The sequence below is a fragment of the Ictalurus punctatus genome, chromosome 10 (assembly GCF_001660625.3).
Source record: "Ictalurus punctatus breed USDA103 chromosome 10, Coco_2.0, whole genome shotgun sequence".
NCBI lineage: Eukaryota > Metazoa > Chordata > Actinopteri > Siluriformes > Ictaluridae > Ictalurus > Ictalurus punctatus.
Genome location: NC_030425.2, coordinates 20132183 through 20153502, shown reverse-complemented (window position 1 = coordinate 20153502; position 21320 = coordinate 20132183). Strand labels below are relative to the sequence as shown.

General features: G+C 37.2%; 1 protein-coding gene across 1 annotated transcript in view; it reads left to right on the top strand.

The window, feature by feature from the left end:
- Positions 1 to 4666: 4666 nt before the first annotated feature.
- Positions 4667 to 21320, top strand: part of il16 (interleukin 16) — a 34882-nt gene continuing 18228 nt past the window's right edge. The window contains exons 1-7 of the mRNA XM_017478560.3: positions 4667 to 5011; positions 16475 to 16857; positions 18651 to 18781; positions 18991 to 19117; positions 19836 to 19937; positions 20769 to 20862; positions 21100 to 21248. Coding sequence (XP_017334049.1) covers positions 4999 to 5011; positions 16475 to 16857; positions 18651 to 18781; positions 18991 to 19117; positions 19836 to 19937; positions 20769 to 20862; positions 21100 to 21248 — 999 coding nt within the window. The 5' untranslated portion in view covers positions 4667 to 4998. The remainder of the gene's footprint in view (positions 5012 to 16474; positions 16858 to 18650; positions 18782 to 18990; positions 19118 to 19835; positions 19938 to 20768; positions 20863 to 21099; positions 21249 to 21320) is intronic.

Genomic DNA, 21320 nt, shown 5'->3' with positions numbered 1-21320 from the left:
AGCAGAAAGTAAGTCACATACTGGATAATATCCACTGTGATTTTGGACATGACTACAAAATGTTATACTATATGAAATTGCTGTAAAATGAAGTTTTCACTAGCTAACCAGAAGTTAGTATTAGACACACCCTCATATTCACACAGAGACACAGACAGTGATATGTGACTAAACAGTAGGCCTGGAGTAAGTGATAATACACAGGAGTGTTACACACACAAACTATTAATGATACAACTTTCAAACTCAGATGACTAACTTGCAGTAGTGTGCCAAATACCTCACTACTCAGATCAATCAAATTTGTCTGTTTGCTCATTTAAATAAAATCTACACAATTTGTTCATTCAACACATGCTTTGGTGTCCTTCTTTGGTTAATGCTTTAGTTTTACACTGAATCCCACTGACAAATCGTTCACAGTCAAGAGTTCACATAAAGGTTATAACAGTTTTGACCTTTTAATATGTTTTTTTTTCTTTGTCATTTTCCCTTTCAGTTTAGTTCTAGTTAGATGTTATTTGGGGATTTTTTTCACTTTGAGATTCATTTATGTATATTTCACTTTCAGTTTTAGTTTTAGTACTGATATTCTATTACTTGCACAGTGGATTAAATGTCTATGAATATATCTTTATAAGCCTTAAGATAAATTCTGGAAAAAATGGAAAATAGAAAGAAAAAATATATCTATATTATTAGAGAGGAAGGTTTAGGCTTAATGCTCATTTATTGCAAAAATAAAATATAAATATTTCAGCTTAATTAGCTTTAATGGCAGTTATATTTAGTAGTGCTAGTTTCACTTTTTCTAGTTTTCTTTTTTTTTCTTATTTTTTCAATATTTATATTCATTTAATATTAAAATAGTTGGTCATTGTAAAAGAAATATACAAAAATTTACAAATATTAATTGGTCATTAATATCCTTGCTTCACATTATTATTGTTATTTCTAAAAGTGAATTTACAATTGCTACATTTTATTTACCTTCCAAAAATACATTCTCTTACTTATCCAATCATGCAGTTCAAACATAGGGCATAGGGATGACCTTACCAAGCAAATTCTAAATACCTTATAAAATGTAATATTAGATTTAACCAGCAGATGGAGGCATGTGATTGTGTTTTTGCCTGCAACATTAAACACACTGAATCGACCAACTTCTGAGTGCACTCATTTAAAGGAACAGCTTGGCCAAAAGATGAAATGCGCACCATTTTTTTCTTTGGTTTTATACCAAGTAATGGGAGCTTATAGCTGCCGATTTAGCAAACTCCATGACCAAATTATCACACCATCACTTCAAAAAGTCACTGTTTTGGTTAGTGTCAAATAGCAGAATAAGTTTGTATTTAAAAAAAAATAATCTACAAGAATATAAATCCATTAAGTTTGTTGCTAGAGTACAAAACATTTTAAGCACCAAGCTAAGGGGTAAGAGGTAAGAGGGAAATTGGCTAACTGCAAAATCTTGGTCACAGACCCTTCTTGATCAAATCTATGTTACTAACAGACTGCAGTGTGTATGTATGTGTACACGGTTCAATCCCGTCTGTGTAATGTGTTTGTTTAGGCATTCCTGTCCACCTCGTGATTCATGTGAGTTGTTCACACTGGCTGCATTCAGGAGAGCAGTGTGCATGCATGAGTATATGTGTGTCTGGGGTTAATCAGGGGAGAAATTCCCTTCCAGACCTTTTTTAAATCCAGACTCAGTCCAGCTTGCATACACTTTAACACAAACACTCGCACACTGCATCACCACAGTGTAAGCGAACAGAGAGCCCTTTATACACACTCCCACTGTGAAATCCTCACACATTAGCAGAAGGCACTAGGTCAGCTAGGAAAAACACAGTAAGAATAAAATTCACATCTGACATGTACACATTTCATGAATTGTAAAACTACTTTAATGTGTTAGAGAAGGTGAATGTTGTTCAGCAGACTCCAATTTAATCCTAAAGTTGAGAGGTTGAGGGTTTGAGTCTTGCTCTTGACAGAGGCTTTCTAGCACCCCTGGGATTTGAACTCACAACTCACTCTGTAATATAATTTTAAAAGAATGGTTTGGCAAAAATTCTCATACTGTTAACAGGTTATAGTGACAGTCATCTTTTACTTATTAGCTACATTAATATTTTAGCTCTTGTACAAAACCAAAGAAACTAACGACAAGTAAATACATCATGACTGATTGACAACATTTGCAGTACAGGGAAATTAACTGAGGAAAAATCACAACCTGGCATGCTGTCTTAGAAAAATTATCAATGACACGGTGTGTGTGATATGTACTGACCCAAAGTGGAGTTACTATTACGCCCCTGAAGTTGATTCTTTTCCAGTAACACACATCCTGATGTGTTTTTATTCCTTTTATACCAAAGGAGTTACCAATGATTACAGTTTTTATTTAAATTAAATAATGAATACTTTCAGGATTTTTAGCCAGTATAGTTACAGTTAACCTTATGGAACATCTGTAAGACAACTTAGTTCCTATTAGAAGCCATTAACAGTTGTTCCCTCATCATTCTGTCTTTTTTCTCTCTCATGAAGTTAATAAGATAAAAATCGCAGCTTGTCATGTTACAGAGAAACCAGAAAGCGCAAACTACTCTGTCCTGAAGGCCATTGCGTGGTAGAAAACTCACTGACTGACACTGGAAACTCCTTCAATAACTGTTATATACATGTCTCCTTACAGAAAGTCTCTTACAGCATCCACCTTACAAGTCCCTGTGAATGAACTGTTACTATAGAAACAATATTGTCTTAGAAGGCGCACATTAATATAAACATGCTATTTGAACTATTGCTGGCACTATTGCCAGAGCTGCTGTTATAATAGATTAATTAACAACATCTGACTGAATAGATTTGAGCAGTGCTGTGGTATAAGTAAATTTAAAGTTTCAACAAAGCATTTCTTTAGCTGCTGAGCCAACACATTTTAGGTTTGATTTTTATTTTAGGGTTTACTTTATATCCATCCATCCATTGTCCATACCACTTATGCAGGGTGGAGCCTGGTGACTATCCCAGGGAGCTCAGGGCACAAGGAGGCACCCTGGACAGGGTGCCAACCCATCACAGGGCACATTGACACACACAGTCTGGACAATTTTGGAATTCTTATTAGCCTACAACGTATGTCTTTGGAATGGTGGAGGACACCAGAGTACCTGGAAGAAACCCCTGAAGCACTGAGAGAAAATGCAAACTCTGTGCACACATGGTGGAGGCGGGATTCAAAACCCCATCCCCAGAGGTGCGATGCAAACCTGCTAACCACTAAGCCACCAAGCCCCTGGCTTACTTTACATATAAAATCTAAATGGCTGATACAGAGTAATCCTGCTGCTTATTTTATACATTTCAGACAGGAGCTCATGTTCCTTACTGTCATATGCACAGAAAAGGTGTTGTACAATACCTTTACATTACCGTTGTTTTAGATTAGTTGACACTCTCAAAACTGACTAACATGAGATTCTTGCATCAACTATATATAAAATGGTCATTGTTAAAAGCTGCTGCCTTGAATTTAGCCTGGCTACTGATGAACAGAATGGAGCATTACTAGTGAATGTAGTTTGCCTAACTACATGATACTACATCATAAATACTATTTAATTATGTACTTAATACTTGAATACATAGGTTGTGTGGCTGTTTCATGTCTGCTTCTTCTGCTACATCCAATGGGACGCAATCATCCATTTACATTTATGGCATTTGGCAGTTGCCCTTATCCAAAGTGACTTACATTTATCTCATTTATAGAGCTGAGTAATTGAGGGTTAAGTGTCTTACTCAGGAGCCTAGCAGTGGCTTAGCAGTGCTAGGATTTGAACTCACGACCTTCCGATCAGTAGCCCAAACAACAAGTTTCAGCCTTGGCTCAAATTCATCTTAAACAGAGTTGGGTCTCTAGTCAGCATTACAAGTGTTTGAAACCTTGAACAAACTCTTTGCAAGTTCCACCGAGTTTTGAACTCAGATCACTGGATTCAAAATCTAGAATGCTTTACCATTACACCATGTTTTCGAGAGATAGGAGGAAACCAGTGAATCCGGAGGAAACCCACAAGGACATGAGAACATGCAAAACTCCATCCAGACAGTAATCAGGATTGAACTAGGGATCCAAGAGGTCCTCACTGCAGCCTGCAGTGCTATGGTTCTACCCCTAAATTCTTTCCATAGGACAAATTGAAGCTTAATGTATTAACATTAATGTTAACATAAGTTAACAGTGTTAATTTTTTTTTCCGTTACATTGTAATTAAAAATGTACAGTTAAAAAAATGTTTAAGGGATTATTGGACAGATGCTATTGAGACAGCACCATGACTGCAACCATAACAAAGCATAGTAATCATACATATCATACATTTCAGTGGGTGTGGTTGGGTAGCTCAGCTGTTAAGATGTCTGATGCTGCAGTAGAAAAAACTGGACTGTTGCTTCTGGACTTCTGGTCTATAAAGTTCTACATAACTGCTCTTTTGTAAAGTCATGCACATGTGGCTGAGAGTGGTGAGAGTTCATAGATTCACTGCCTGAGATGACTGCTGTGAGTGTGTGTGTGTGTGTTCAGGAGAAAAGACTGAAGCAGTGTGCAGCAGAGTAGGTGTGAGGTCAGCGTCCATGAAGGAAACTCTCTCTCTCTCTCTCTTGCTCTCTCTCTGTATGTGAGTTTTGATGGCCACTCTGCTCCGTGAGAGGACTCCTGTGTTCAGCTGACTGCTTCAGAGGGCGGGAGGGTGGATGGATATGTAGCTGTGCCCAATCTCAGCTAAGAGAGAGAGAGGGGGAAAAAGGCAGAGAGAGAGAGAAGGAAAAACTTCTTTCACAATGCACCTTTTATCACCCAGCAAGAAGAAACCCACTTCTTCTTCTCGACTCTTCTGGATGGATGAACTCCATGAGTGCCTTTTAAGGAGCAGATAATTCTCCTCTACCTGGATCTTGTCATATGAGGAGATGATCACCGTCGGTGAGTATTTGTCTTATTCTGTCTTTTGTTTTCTTTTACAACAAAATGTGAAACCCAGAGGAAAAAGAAAACATTAATGAAATGCTGCCTTGAAGCAGATGTTAATCTGGGAACAGGCTGAGGTTGGACTGAAAGAAATAATGTAAATCAACATAGATTTCTATCACTTACTGGTGTACTTATGATGGTTTATAAGTTAGTAATGTTTTTTTTTTTTTTTTTTGCTTTCTAAATGGGCTAATCTCACAGTGTAATGTAACGTGGCTTAACAAGTTGTCTTTGACTAATTCTAAAAATGTCTGGTTTTCTAATAAAGTTCAAAGGTGGAATATGAAGGTTTCTAATGATGACCTTGTGTTAATAAATTGTGATTGTAATGGTGATTCATTGGATGGCTGTAATATTTGCATCTGTAATTCTGCGGAGTGATTCTGTCTGTGAGGAAAGCACTGATATTTAGTATTCACAGCTATCTAGACAGAACTGCCAAATATATCATTAACATATTACAACTTAAAGGAGCAGTTTGTAATTTTGGGATTTCCTCTTCCCTGCCCTCTCTGTTAAAACTGTGTACATCTATGAGCTACCTTTTAAAGAAATGGGGGAGAGCTGAGGGCGGAGCCAATTTCTGGGTCGGAAATGTGTAAACACAGACCTGAAATTAAGAAACTAGTGAGAGCCATTACATGACACTAATGGAACTAAGATATTTTTAAAATTATATAATAGACCTAGGAACACTTTTAAAAAGTGCACTTTTAATTAATAACTAACCATTAAAACCATTCAATGGATATTTAATGGAAACTATGTCTATCTCCATTTGTATATTAAACTCTCTCTCTCTCTCTATCTCTCTCTCTCTCTCTCTCTCTCTCTCTCTCTCTATATATATATATATATATATATATATATATATATATATATATATATATATTTGCCTGGGTCCCCCACATAAAAGAGGTTCGCCTCTACATCTATCTTGACAAAGAAATGCTTGTCACGCATCAAAACAGCTCATAACAGTAGCATCACATCCCTGAGTATGTATGTTTGTGGGGAAGGTTGCATGGTGAACCCCAGATACTGATTTTTATCTTAATAAGATTGGGTAAAAGACAGATTCATGTACTGCCGTGTAGGAGTGCACACTCCTCCTGGTACATTAGCGAACACATCCCTCTCTCACATCCAAGAAGACAATTATACAGTATATTCAGTTATAAACATGACAAAAAATTTGCTTCGTAAAGTGAATTTGTTAAGTACAATTTAAGCAATAAGGACTATGTACATTTCACACTTTGAGGCTGTTGTCTCTGAATGTGATGATTTAAGTTGCTATATAGAACTATACAGAACTTTTGAATATACACAAGATTGCAGATAAGATAGATTACACATAAGAAATACTGGCTGTAAAGTGCACTCATCAGAAACACATATACACATATTCACCACTTACTTGGCTGTCAACTTAAATAGTTATGTCTTTCTGGAAAACGATTCACATAAAGTATGATATTCAACCATCTGGTTAAACATCTGTGGAAAATGAAAAATAAAATATATATTTTCTAATAACCAACAGATGGTTTGGAATGACTTAATTTTTTATATATATATATATATATATATATATATATATATATATATATATATATATATATATATATATATATATATATATATTATATTGTTATATATTACATTATATTTCAATCTGAGAACAAGAGTAATCCTCTTTTTGAGCTGAATTTGAATCCTCTTTTTAATCATTTTTTGACATGATGCCAGTCATCTTTCAGAAGGTTTTACTTACTCAGCAATTTAATATTACATTCAAAATGTTTAATTATGCATAGGATTATGGATGTCATGTATAGTACCACTAAAGCATGACCTTTCCTATGACATACTTCATGAGGTCTTTCTGGAGATCCGGGCACAAATCAGGGCATAATAAGGGAATACAGTATTCGCCCAGTTGTCTATAACACCATGGAAAGTAAATAATGAAATACTTCTGTAGTGGAAAAAAATAGTAAAACTCAAACTGTGTCAATAAGCAGTCATGGTGGCCATGTCATTTTCAATAATCTGACTATTTATAAAGAGCCACAGGCATTAAGAATATATATGGAAAGAAACATGTTCCAATATATGAAATACATAGACACCATGCAATTTTAAGTGCAGTAGATTATGTAAATAAAATAAAAATGTATTTGATAGATGTTAAAAAAAAAACAAAACAAACACACACACAAAAAAACAACCAAACAACCAAACAAACAAAAAAAACCCTTCATGCATGTTTACCTTAGATCAGAAATTGCAGAGTCAGCTTTACATTTACTCATTTGGTAGATGCTTTTAGCCAAAGTGAGGGGGATTTAACTGAATTGGCAAATTGACGTGTCTTTAGCCCCTAAATGAACTCAATAGCATACTGTTCATACTTTTTCAGCAGTTTTATGATTGCACACAAAAAGGTAGGGTTTTCTTAGGCATCTGGTCATGTTAATGTTTGTCAACTATCTATCTATCTATCTATCTATCTATCAAGAGGTGTGTGTGTGTGTGTTCATATTCACGTCAGCAATGTCTAGACCTCTGTGCTGATTCACCCTGATTAGCCCTCTCTCTTCATCTCTGTCTTTTTTGCTCTCTCTCTCTCTCTCTCTCTCTCTCTCTCTCTCTCTCTCTCTCTCTCTCTCTCCCTCCCTCAATGTTTTGCTCTCCGACTCAGCTTGTATTACAGCTGTGTGCCATTACATCAACATCACAGTCAGACTGTTTCAAAAGAAATACAGTCACCCTGCTACTGTAATAAAGGGAAATCATCGAGTCTTCTACCTCAGTCTTCTACATACAGTGTACGTACAGCATATAGTTGCCTCATCTTTATTTCTTATATTTTTGTGCATGTCTCATTCTGAATAGTTTTAGATCTTCAAACAAAATACAACATAAAACAAAGGCAACCTGAGTAAACAAACAATACGGTTTTTAATTTTTTTTTTTTTACTGAAACAAAAAAGTTATCCAACATCTATCACCAGTCTGAAAAACTAATTGCCCCCTTAAACTTAAAATCTGGTTGTGCCATGTTTAGCAGTAATATCTGCAACCAAATGACTGGAGATCAGTCTTTCAGTTACTTCTAGATCTAGCATTTACTCCTATGTTTTGGATCATTGTCTTGCTGCATAATCCAGTTGCCCTTGAATTTTAAACTTACAGATTTACAGACCGGACATTCTCCTTTAGGATTTTCTGGTAGAATTCATGTTTCCCTCAATTACTACAAGTTGCACAGGCCCTGAAGCAGCAAAGCATCTACACACCATCATACTGCCACCACCATGCTTTACAATACATACAGTGCATCCGGAAAGCGCTTCACTTTTTCCACATTTTGTCATGTTACAGCCTTATTCCAAAATGGATTAAATTCATTATTTCCTCAAAATTCTACAAACAATACCCCATAATGATAACGTGAAAGAAGTTTGTTTGAAATCTTTGCAAATTTATTAAAAATAAAAACAAAAAAAGCACATGTACATAAGTATTCACAGCATTTGCTCAATACTTTGTTGAAGCACCTTTGGCACCAATTATAGCCTCAAGTCTTTGAGTATGATGCAACAAGCTTGGCACACCTATTTTGGGCAGTTTCTTCCATTCATCTTTGCAGAACCTATCAAGCTCCATCAGGTTGGATGGGGAGCGTCGGTGCACAGCCATTTTCAGATCTCTCCAGAGATGTTCAATCGGGTCCAAGTCTGGGCTCTGGCTGGGCCACTCAAGGACATTCACAGAGTTGTCCTGTAGCCACTCCTTTGTTATCTTGGCTGTGTGCTTAGGGTCGTTGTCCTGTTGGAAGATGAACCTTCGCCCGAGTCTGAGGTCCAGAGCACTCTGGAGCTGGTTTTCATCAAGGATTTCTCTGTACATTGCTGCATTCATCTTTCCCTCGATCCTGACTAGTCTCCCAGTTCCTGCCACTGAAAAAACATCCCCACAGCATGATGCTGTCACCACCATGCTTCACTGTAGTGATGGTATTGTCCAGGTGATGACTGGTGCCTGGTTTCCTCCAGACATGATGCTTGCTATTCAGGCCAAAGAGTTCAATCTTTGTTTCATCAGACCGGATAATTTTGTTTCTCATGGTCTGAGAGTCCTTCAGGTGGGCTGTCATTGCCTTTTACTGCGGAGTGGCTTCCGTCTGGAAACTCTACCATACAGGTCTGATTGGTGGAGTGCTGCAGAGATGGTTGCTCTTCTGGAAGGATTTCGTCTCTCCAGAGAGACACGCTGGAGCTCTGTCAGAGTGACCATCCGGTTTTTGGTCACGTCCCTGACTAAGGCCCTTCTCCCCCGATCGCTCAGTTTGGCCGGGCGGCCAGCTCTAGGAAGAGTCCTGGTGGTTACGGATGATGGAGGCCACTGTGCTCATTGGAACCTTCAATGCTGCAGAAATGTTTCTGTACCCTTCCCCAGATCTCTGCCTTGATACAATCCTGTTGCGGAGGTCTACAGACAATTCCTTGGACTTCGTGGCTAGGTTTGTGCTCTGACATGCATTGTTAACTGTGGGACCTTATATAGACAGGTGTGTGCCTTTCCAAATCATGTCCAATCAACTGAATTTACCACAAGTGGACTCCAATCAAGTTGTAGAAACATCTCAAGGATGATCAGTGGAAACAGGATGCACCTGAGCTCAATTTTGAGTGTCATGGCAAAGGCTATGAATACTTATGTACATGTGCTTTTTTGTTTTTTATTTTTAATAAATTTGCAAAGATTTCAAACAAACTTCTTTCACGTTGTCATTATGGGGTATTGTTTGTAGAATTTTGAGGAAAAGAATGAATTTAATCCATTTTGGAATAAGGCTATAACATAACAAAATGTGGAAAAAGTGAATCGCTGTGAATACTTTCCAGAGGCACTGTAGGTATGATGTTCTTTTTGCAGTGCACTTGGAGGAATTTTCGAAGGTTGCCCCAAGGTTCACTACTGTGCTGAGTTTTTTCTTTCCATTTGTAGATAATGGCTCTCATTGTGGTTCTTTGGAGACCCAGAACCTTTGAAATAGTTTTGTAACCCTTCCCAGACTGATGTATTTCAATCACCTTCTTTCTCATCATTTCTGGAATTTCTTTCAATTTTGGTATAGTGTGTTACTGGGTAAGACCTTTTAACCAACTTCATGCTGCTGAAAAAGTTATATTTAAGTGTAGAGTTGATTGAACAGGGTTTGCAGTAATCATTCCTGGTTGTGTCTAGTCCAGCTGAACCCCATTATGAATGCAGTTTCATAGATTTGGGGAATTAGTAACTATGGGGGCAAACACATTTTCACACAGGCCCAGTGGGTATTGGATAACTTATGTGCTTCAATAAATAACATTATCATTTAAAAACTGTATTTTGTGTTTAATCAGTTTGCCTTTGTTTTAGCTTAGATTTTGTTTTAATTTCTGAACAATTTAGTATGAGAGATACACAAAATCAGAAGAAATCAGGATGGCTCAAATACTTTTTCACAGCACTGTATGGAATTCATGAGCTAACAATTAAGTTCTCTGCATATAGCACACTATGACTACTGATAAGATGTTTTAAATTAAATAACACAAAGAAGGTGAATTGGGCCTACACTGGATTCAGACTTCAAGCTTTTACCACTGACACAGATAATACTGATAAATATATCATCTATCACTCATATTAAGGTTAATAATGGAGAAACCAAATAAAGACATACAATTTCTCATATGGTATATTGTATATTGCATTTAGATTCCATTAAAGGAATGTATTGGCCAAAAATTAAATTGACATAATGTACCCTTTACCATAAGTGTAGTCAAGACCTGAAACTAGCTCCAAAATTTGGACATTAGAAAAGGGAAACTAAATTTTTAATCAGTCTTTGCAAGAGAAACAAGTTCACTGTGGTGCACACACATTTCTGATTTGTAATATCTGTAAAATGGCTTTTTTTTGTCATTGCCTAGTAGAGACACTATCTACTCTATAATCCCCCTTTCAGTCACCTAATCTTTGCAATATGTCGTATAACAGAAATGGTAATAGATGGTCATAGATACACTGCCTGCGTTTACACATTCCCTTTGTTTGCCAAATTTTTATTAGATTTAATTCTGAATTAAAACAAGATCTTGACCCCCCCACACAAATCTGTGGACTTTTTCCATCTGCAACCATATTCTGGAACTAGTTAAATTTGGCATTAAACAATGACCCTAGCAACCCTGTGTATATACTTCATGTAGTTCCAATTATCCATCCATCTATCCATTTTCATTTCACTTATCCTATATAGGGTCACGGGTAGCCTGGAGACTACCCCAGGGAGCTTGGGGCAAAACGCGGGGTACATCCTGGATGGGGTGACAACCTATTACAGGGCACAATCACACACACATTCACAAACTACAGACAATTTGGAAATGCCAATCAGCCTACAATGCATGTCTTTGGACTGGGGGAGGAAAGCAGAGTACCTGGAGGAAACCTCCAAAGCATGGGGAAAACATGCAAACTCTGTGCACATAAGGCGGAGGAGGGATTTGAACCCCCAACCCCAGAGGTGTGAGCCAAACTCAAATTAAATTATATTATTGAGTCAAATTTCGTCTTTAATCAGAGTGTATGTTGTTTTTTTTAGATATGCTAAACTAATAGCTTTATTCCTCATCGCTTTTTAGCTAGACAAGTCTCATACTTTCAGTGTAAAACAAAAAAGCTATTTTTAGATATTGAGGTTCAGCCAGCATGAAACTGGGTAAATTTCTAGCTGGCCTATTCCTTTAAGATGCACAGGTGCCCATCTATACTCTAATCACCTCATACAGCAATGTTTATGCATATTTGAAGCTAGTGCTGTTTTAAGCATCCCTTTGCCAGATTAAAAATGACAGCTACACACCATGTCATAATACTACCCATGTGTGTGTCCTGCAAGGGGGAAGCAGACTTTGAAAAGGAAAATAGGATTTAAAAAAAAATTTTTTTTTTAAAGCTAAGGACCTTTTTATTTGTATGAGTCTTATTGGTTTGTATCAACCAGACAGTTGTTATCCAACACTTTAATATTTGTGCTAGTACATGTAACCATATTGCAAATGTGTCAAACTACTGTTTGGGTCAGTTGCCACTTCCTGCCATATTATACAGTGCTGTGAATAAGTATTTATCCTGATTTTTTCTATTTTGCATATTTATCAGAGTTAATTGTTTCAGATCTTCAGACAAAATTTTATATAAGACAAAGACACCTGATTAATAAATGAAACTTTTATCAAAGAAAAAAGGTATCCAACACCAACTTGTCCTGTTTGTAAAAGTAATTCAAAAGAAATTCCTTAAAAGAGAAAGAAATTAAAAATATTTATTAGTCTGGAACCACAGTGAAAGCCATTTGGAACAGTGGTAAATCTTCCCAGAAGTGGATTCCCTACCAAAATACCCCCAAGACCAAATCAACGACTCATCTAGGAAGTCACTACGTAACCCAGATGAACATCTAAGGAATTGCAGGCCTTGTCTTCTCAGATAATGTCAGCATTCATGATTCCATCATTAGAAATATACTGGGCAAAGATAGTTTCTATGGTAGAGTTGCAAGGTGAAAAGTGCTGCTAATGAAAAGAACATAAAGGCTTGTCTTATACTTGCTAAAAACACCTTTATAACCCCCAACCCTTTTGAGATAATGTTCTGTGGACTTAAGAACCAACAGTGCAAAATATATGGTCCTGTTACATCTGATGTAAGCATCCCACAATAAGAAAATCATACTAACAGTCAAGCATGGTGGTGGTAGAGTGATGGTATGGGGATGCTTTTCTGCTTCAGGGCCTGGACAACTTGCCATAACCATGATTTGATGGAACCATGAATTCTGCTCTGTACCAAAAATCCTGTCTGTGATCTTAAGCTCAAGTTCAATTGGGTTATGCAGCCTGACAGTGATAAAAAGCACAATAGCAAGTCCACTTTGAATGGCTCAAAACAAAACTATGGCAGGCAGTTCATTCTCAAAAAGCCATCCAGTGTGGACAAAGCAATTCTGCAAAGAAGTGTGAGTTAAAACTCCTCCACAAGATTGTGAAAGACTAAACCCCAGTGATCAAATGTATTTGGTAGTGGTTGTTGCTGGTAAAGGTGGCACAACCAGTTATTAAATTTAGGGGGCAGTTAATTTTTCACATGCTTGAAATGTCTATTGCATAACCTTTTCCCTTCAATAAAGTGTGTTTACTGTGGGGGTGTTAGTTTTTCATGGCACTTTATGTTGGGAGCATGAATAAGCTGCATAATAAAGGACGGAATAATCAATAAGGCTCTCTTAATCTTGTGATATGATATAACATGCATCTTACCTCATAGCTACTGTGATATACAGCAGTCAGTTGCTCTATAAAATACATTAGGGGTTGTGTGATCATTTGACTAGTCAACCAATAATTCAAAATAGTAATTAACTAGTTGACTATCTGTCTTTTCAGGACTTAGGTATTTATAGGCAGTTTTGAACACATCAAAATTTAACCATACGTTCGGATTCTTTCCATCGCCTATGCATGACAATTTTTTCCCAGAATCGTAAATATATCGTAAAGATTCAAACTAAAGGATCTTTACAACACACCTGTCAGTGGTAAATAGTAATATTTAATTTCACCACTAGGCTACTTTCACTCTGGCTGCTCATTTTCCAACGTAATGTGGCTTTGCTGCAGTAGGGTGATGCTCCCATACATTCCCCCATATATGTACCACCATTAGTGTATTAGTCTCATATAGATCTGCAAATGCACAGTCATACATTTATAATGCATGACCCACAGAAAGCTTTGACCTTGAATGAACAGGTCCTGCACAAAAAATTAAAGGTATGAAATCCTTTTTGCTGCAGTGTGGTTTATAAATGCAGTATCTTCATTCAGCTAAAGTTATGTTATATTATACTCATTGAAGAATGGCAGTTTTGGGGTTTGATTCAGAGCTGTCCATCTCCGCAGATGTTTCTACTGCAGTGAAATTCTAGGAAATCTGATAGATATGTAGTTACCTTATCATGCAGTCCTGACGAACTTTTAAGCCCCAGGGAACTGAAATCTATGATTGCTTTATAATTATGTTAATGCTGGCCTTGTGTGAACAATATACAGTATAAATTAGGAATAACTGGTTACATTTCAATCTCTCCTTGTCACAAGACTCTCTCTCCTTTTCATGTGAATTGTGCAAGGTTAATCTTGAAAGCTTGCATAATGTACACATTCCCTTCACCAAACAAAAGGCAGATGTTGGGGAGAGGGAAAATGGCATGATATAATTGGGTATTTTTAAAGCAAAGCCCTTGTTCAATGACAGTTAAAAGTCATATGCTGTATAGAGGCAGAAAAAGTGTCTGAACTTTAGTCTAAGATTACTGATTAATTTACTTTTTTTAATGCTTTTTAAAATATGAATACAAGTATTTAATAGTGCACAGTAGTGATGGGAATTTTTTTTTCACTTTTTTCAGTGAGTCAGATCATTTGGCTCAGCTCAAGTATAAGAGTTGACTCTTTTTGTTTCCAAACAGACATTTTTTCCAAAACCAGACAAACTTTGCAATATTTTGACCACTGGTCAATTTTGGTTAACCCAAAATAACATTACTTTGCATTGCACTTTACAAAATATATTTAAACAGCTTTAACCAATTGCCTCCCCTAACACACTTCACTGTATCTGTGTACATCTACAAGAAGCAGTGCAGAGGATCCTCCCTATCATGTCAAACATCAAACATGTGTCTCATCAGTCTTACATACAAACAGCTCAGCTAAAGGTAGGCAGAAGCAAGGAAGCAATAAACTGTAACAATAAATCATTGCCTAACTCTACAAGAAAGGGAAACAAGCTCAAGTGAGTCAGTTCTCAACATTCACATAAAAGATCCCATTCACAAAGCCAACTTGTTTGAGAATGACACATCAAGACATGAGCTACCAAGTTAAAAAACATCAGTTTTGTTTAAGGTTGTCCCTAAACTGGCCAAAACCATGAACATCACTATTGACTGATGGTTGATTTACTGTTTTACCTGAGTGAGGTAACAGGTTGGAAGTCTCTGGGATGTCAATCAAGAATCCTTAATAAAATACTAGGCTATGCCCAGACATTTGGACATCGCTGGCATCATTCGTTCTTTAATTAATTTTTAGTAACTGCTTCATTTTAGTCTGGATGCAGTGAATATGGAGGTTATCCCTAGAACACTGGACGTGAGGCAGGAATATACCATTGATGGGACATCATAGTGGTGTTATACAAAAAATAGTAATATTAAATTCTATGTTCTCTGTGTGACTTTGGAAGCTGCTTCAGTGTTTTGGTCATCTAATATTATGTTTCGAAGTATGATGCCACACATCAAAAGTTGGAGCTTTCAGAAAGTTTCAGGTTTCCAAATGGTAATTACAAGTTCAACAAAAACTTTAATGGTTTTTACAAGCCGAATATTGGAATTACCATATTTCTAACATGATACACACACACTATAAAAACTAAACCCTTTCTAAAAGGCTTCATGTCTTGTGTTCCCATCGCTCAGGAACTGAAAGCATTATGTAAAAAGGCAAAATTATGTATTATGTATTATGTAATGAAATGGCAAAAGTAAGGAAATCTTTTGGTATATCAAAAGATTCCTTCCAAGAGCTAAAAAGACTTCCTGAAAATATGGCCCAGGGCCTAAAATTGTCCCTGGATTATCTGGTAGAATGTTCCAGGGTCCCTAAAATATACCTTCCCTGTAATGGTTCCTGTGGTGGTGGACAAACACTTCAAGGTTCATTTTCTATCATATGCACAATAATTAGACTCAAGATGTATAATGATTCAGTTTTAATCACTACAACTCAGCTAAATGGCAACTGTGACAAAATTACAATAATACAATTCTGAGCAAAATAAAAGGTGTTAAAATAAGAGATGAAGAAATGTTTAGGGAACACTATAAAATGGGGGCTGACTCGCCACAAATATTTATTATATTTATGAGAGTTTGAGCTCCAGATAAGCCTTTTGAGTCTCTATTCTCTAAACAACACCATGTTCCAGCTTCCAGTGCACAGTAAATTTCACTTCAAACATTCACATTTTCCAGTCAAGTCACAGTCATGAGGCAACATACACTTCCACACTTTCCTTTTTTTATTCCCCTGAACATGGTGGAGAAAAGAAAAGTGCTTTTATCTCGGCCTGCAGTCTCCTTGCTTCCAGAGACCACTCTGGATCGAGGAGGATATCAGGACAGGACTCCTAACTGAATTTTCTAATTGCTTTCTCTCTCCTGCTCTCATTCTCTCTCTCTCTCTCTCTCTCTCTCTCTCTCTCTCTCTCTCTCTCTCTCTGCAGAGCGGCCCCCTCCATTAGCAGCCATGTGTAGTGGGAGAGATCCTCCCTCAGCAGCCATCATGCCTCTGAGAGCCACTCAGACACAGCAACGGCTAAATGGGAGAAGAACCAGGAGGATGGAAAGGGCCAACACAGGACAAAGCTCCAAAAAGCTGGCCATCATCTCCCGATCTCTCCTTATCTGCAGCTCCAGGAGCAGCGATGACACCTCTAGCCCAGAAGAGAGGTATGGATACGAGAACTGGAAAGAAGGGTACCAAGGAGACCCTCTGGAGGCCAACACTGGACATCTGGAAATGAATTTTAGCAGGAGTGTTAGCCTACAGGGATCAAAGTGGAGTGAGGATGCCAAGAAGAACTTAAGGAGGTCATTTTCCATCAAGGTAGGACCATGAATTTCTTGTGCTACAGCTTTTGAGCTGTTGGTTGAGCTTCAGCTCATAAGGTGAATGACGAAAGGCATGCTTTTGGTGTTATATTAATTTCACTGGTTTATTTGAAATTATTTAGAAACAGAGCAACTCTATAATCATCTCTTGAATTAATTTTTACAGTGATGTGCCAGTTCATCCAAAAGTAAACATTACCACAGTAATTCATTAAAAATGCATGAAGCTCCTCATTAGTCACTGCAAGCTCTAATCAATTATATTAAAATCTGATTAATCTCATTAAGGGCAGATGGATATAATAAAACATCTCTTAATTCTAATAATTAGTCTCTAGTGATATAGATAGGTAGCAGAATTGTTTCATTCTCTTCAGAGCACTTTTCAGAACATCACTATTAACTAACATTGTTTATAAACACATATTTATATTAAAAAAAATGTAGTGCAGAGCTATTTTTTTTCCTCCATGAATTACAATCACATGGCATGTGTGTTTGGAGGATTGTGTCTCTGCTCTACCCATTAGACCTGCACAAAAGAGCACTTGTTATAGTCTGTAGGGAATTGGGAACTTGTGCAGGTCTCATAAGACATTTGGGTGATGTCATGGAGGCCAGAGGCAACACGAGTCTCAAAGTCTTATCGTGCTGGCTGGTTTCTAGTCACCCAGGTGTGCTAAAAATGTAAAATATCAATGGGAATAATATACTTCAAATATATTTTTCTCATATGAATAATTGTTGCACACCTATATTTAATATATATTATATATAATAATATATAATATTATATTTTTTGATAAACTTGTGTTTTGTTTGCAATTGTTTGATATCCATGAGAGCATAGTATTTGTGTTTGTGTGTGTGTGTGTGTGTGTGTGTGTGTGTGTGTGTGTGTGTGTGTGTGTGTGTTTTAAACAAAAGATCAAAAAGTTAAACAATAAAGACAATTATTTTGCTCATATTTACCAAGGGTGCCAATATTAGTGGAGACCACTGTATACTTGTATGTTAAAAGTGTCACCATAACCAATCAGAATTGAACAGCACTTCTAGCCCCACCCTTAGTAGTAAGCAAGTGCCATTAGTTAGTAAGTAATTAAGCAAGTTTTAGCAATTTATGAAGCACATTAAAACAATGAAACCTGACCAAAGTGATGCATATAAAGACTGTTCCAGACCTGACCACAGTCACTGCAAATGCACAGTCACCCTTCAGCTAAAATTATGGAACAGCCAAAAGGTCTTGTTTATGTGACTCTTGCACAGGTACCAAATACATGCAGCACTGGATCACTGACTGATGAAGAAAGTGCTGTTTTTTTTAAGGTCCAGTAAAAAGTCCAGCATTTTGTACAGTGGACCAAATTTGTCCAGAGACACTGCTGTTACCATTTAATATCAGTTTATAAGCTATATGAGTAAGATAAGAACAATGGATGCTACCTACTTTTTGTCTAAATGCACAGAAAACTGATTTACTGTTGGCTTTTTATGAGACCCGAATGAAAGACTCAACAGTTGTATTCAATTTTATGCAACCACAGCAATAACGTGACCTTCCAGCTAGCTTTCCTCTGTGAAAAGTTCATTATCATGTGGCCTCATTGTAAGTGCTCTAATAAATGCTTAGGCTTGTGGATTGTGCTGTAATAAAGCAAAGCTATTAAAGCTGCATTTCACACTTGTCAAAGTTTTGGGGGGGCGGGTAGTGAAAGTGGTCTCTGTATGACAGAACATAGTACCACCCTTGTTTGAGTTTTCAGGTGGTTTGTATTGTGGCAGGAAAGCAGTTTCTGGAGAATGTGCATTGCCACCAGGGAGGAGTGCGGGCCGCTCAGACCTCAAGTGGCTGATAACGACCTCCAGACTGGTGACAATATAGTCACTGTGCGAAACGGAGGCCAATTACACAGGTAATAAAAAAACCCCAATATAATCTGATCATCAACCTAGCATTCTTTTCTATTACATTTGGGGGATGCTGTTTAATGGTTTGTGTAAATATATGCACACACGCACGTACAGGCCCACAGGCTCACACACAAACACACACATACACTTGTGCACTCACATAAATCCAAGAGGACTAATGGACATTATGCGCTCTTTTCTCACTCTCTAGGGACACTTACATCCACTATGGTGAGAGGCTGGCCCCATTTAATGGGCAGGTTTTAAATGGCCACACAAAACTCGAGTCAGAGAAACAATCAGCAATGAGAACTGACCCCAGAACAGCTAGTGCTGAGGTAAGCCACTTCTCCCATGTTAGCATTACAACGATACTAATCTATGCCCTTTTTCAAGAGTGTAGCTGAAAAAGCTAGTCCTTTATCAGTATGACAGTACCAAATCCATTTAAACCACATCAAAGCATCGGACTCTGCTACTGAAGGAGATCCCTTCATTTCTGAGCTAATTGCTAATCTTCAAGCAATTTTTCCACTAACAAAACCTCTGTTGTCATTAAATAAAAAAAAAATGCCTGGACTCAAATAATCTGCTGTTCATTTGACTATAAAAATGAATCAGATGGGTTAGATAAAAACATGTTCAGACAAACATCAGCATTTACTAAACTTGAATAAAAGCAGTATGTGAGGGGAATTTGTTAGCAAGCTAACAAACATCTTTGAAGAAACTGGGCTAGCTGAACAGGCAGAACTTTGACCTCCAATCCTGATATTGTGTTGAAGATACACAAAATCCAGTTTAGTCCAGCTGGAGTGGGATGAAGATTTCTTGCAAACAATACAATACAATTTCTGTTCTGCGCTGTTACTGTTAATTTTTACCAATCACTTCCATAGCAACATTAATGAAAGGGGTGCCATTAGTGAAACGTGGTAAACTCTTGATGTGTTTGTGACTAGGTGTGGCCAGTTAAAAAATATAAGCAAGATACTCTTCATGTATTGTGTCAGTTGAAATCCTTATCAACATGAATTTCTTTGCTTTTCCTTAAAGGTTTTCAGCTCATGTGAAAACAATGGGCCACTACTTAATATTAATTCAGCAGACTCTGTGACCTACAGGAAGGAAGTATTTGGAAACAATTGTAACTTAAAGGTAAGTAATACCTTCTCTTTCATACAATATATAATATTCACTCATAGTATATACTTTACTATATGTAATAAATATGCACTGTTGAAAGTACAGACAGACAAATTAAAGGAAAGACTGGAAAATACCTTAATAAGACAATTTATGAATTTTTTCCCTTCAATTTCTCACCTGTCTCTATGAGTTTTGTTTGGAATTTGTACACTCTTGATACACTGTATTGCCAAAGGTTTGTGGACACCTGACCATCACACCCATATGTATTAATTACAAAACCATGGACATGGAGACATTAATATGGAGTTGGTTCCTCCTTTGTGCTTATAATAACCTCCATTCTTCTGGGAAGGCTTTTCACTAGATTGTGGAGCATGGCTGTGGGAATTTGCTCATTCAACCACAAGAGCTTAGTGGGATTGAAGTCAGTGATTGAGCCATCTGAGTTGTTCCACACCAGCCTTGGCAAACCATGTCTTTATGAACCTCACTTTGTGTGCAGGAACATGTCATGCTGGAACAGGTTTGGGCCCTTTAGTTCCAGTGAAGGAAAATTGTAATGCTACAGCAAACAAAGACATTCTATACAGTTGTGTGCTTTCAACTTTGAGACATCAGTTTGGGAAAGGACTACAAATGGGTGTGACGGTCAGGTGTCCACATACTTTTGGCCATATAGTGTATTTTTTGCTTATGTAATACGAATGTTTTTTTAATAAATTGATTTTTAATTGTAACTGGTGTAAATAAGTGGTGTATAACTGTTATTAACTGTGTGTGTATGTTTGTGTGTGTGTGTGTGTGTGTGTGTGTGTGTGTGTGTGTGTGTGTGTAAAGAAGCCCATTATAGAAGTAACGGAGGTCAACAAAAACTGTGAGACAGAAGTTACTGAAGAGACAGCTTGCATGAGGAATCGTTCCAACTCTACGAGTAATAATCATACACACAGACATACACAGACACACACACACACACATGCATCGCATGCATACAATTATTAATTTACAAAATTCTGTTATATATTTATATAACCCTCAGGCTTATTTACAGACAGCCACATTCATTTCTTTTTTTGTTTTGCCCAGTTTATTTGTAACGTTGCCTCTGTAGCTCTTCCCCAATAATGTGATACATCTTTATGTAAATGCTCTCTCCCTCTTCTGTCAGGTGTTCACCCATACTGGATTGGAGATTTGGATGCCATCATTATGAAAACACAAGCACTGTTTCCCTGTCATGTTCACACTGCCACTGGACTTTACGGAAACAGGAAGTCTCTTTCTCAACAACTGGAGTTTCCTCCCAGCGTTCCACAGGTGTGACAGTGAGATTATACAGTGCTCACAGAGGTTAACCCATACATACTGTTCAGGTAGAAATGACCCATG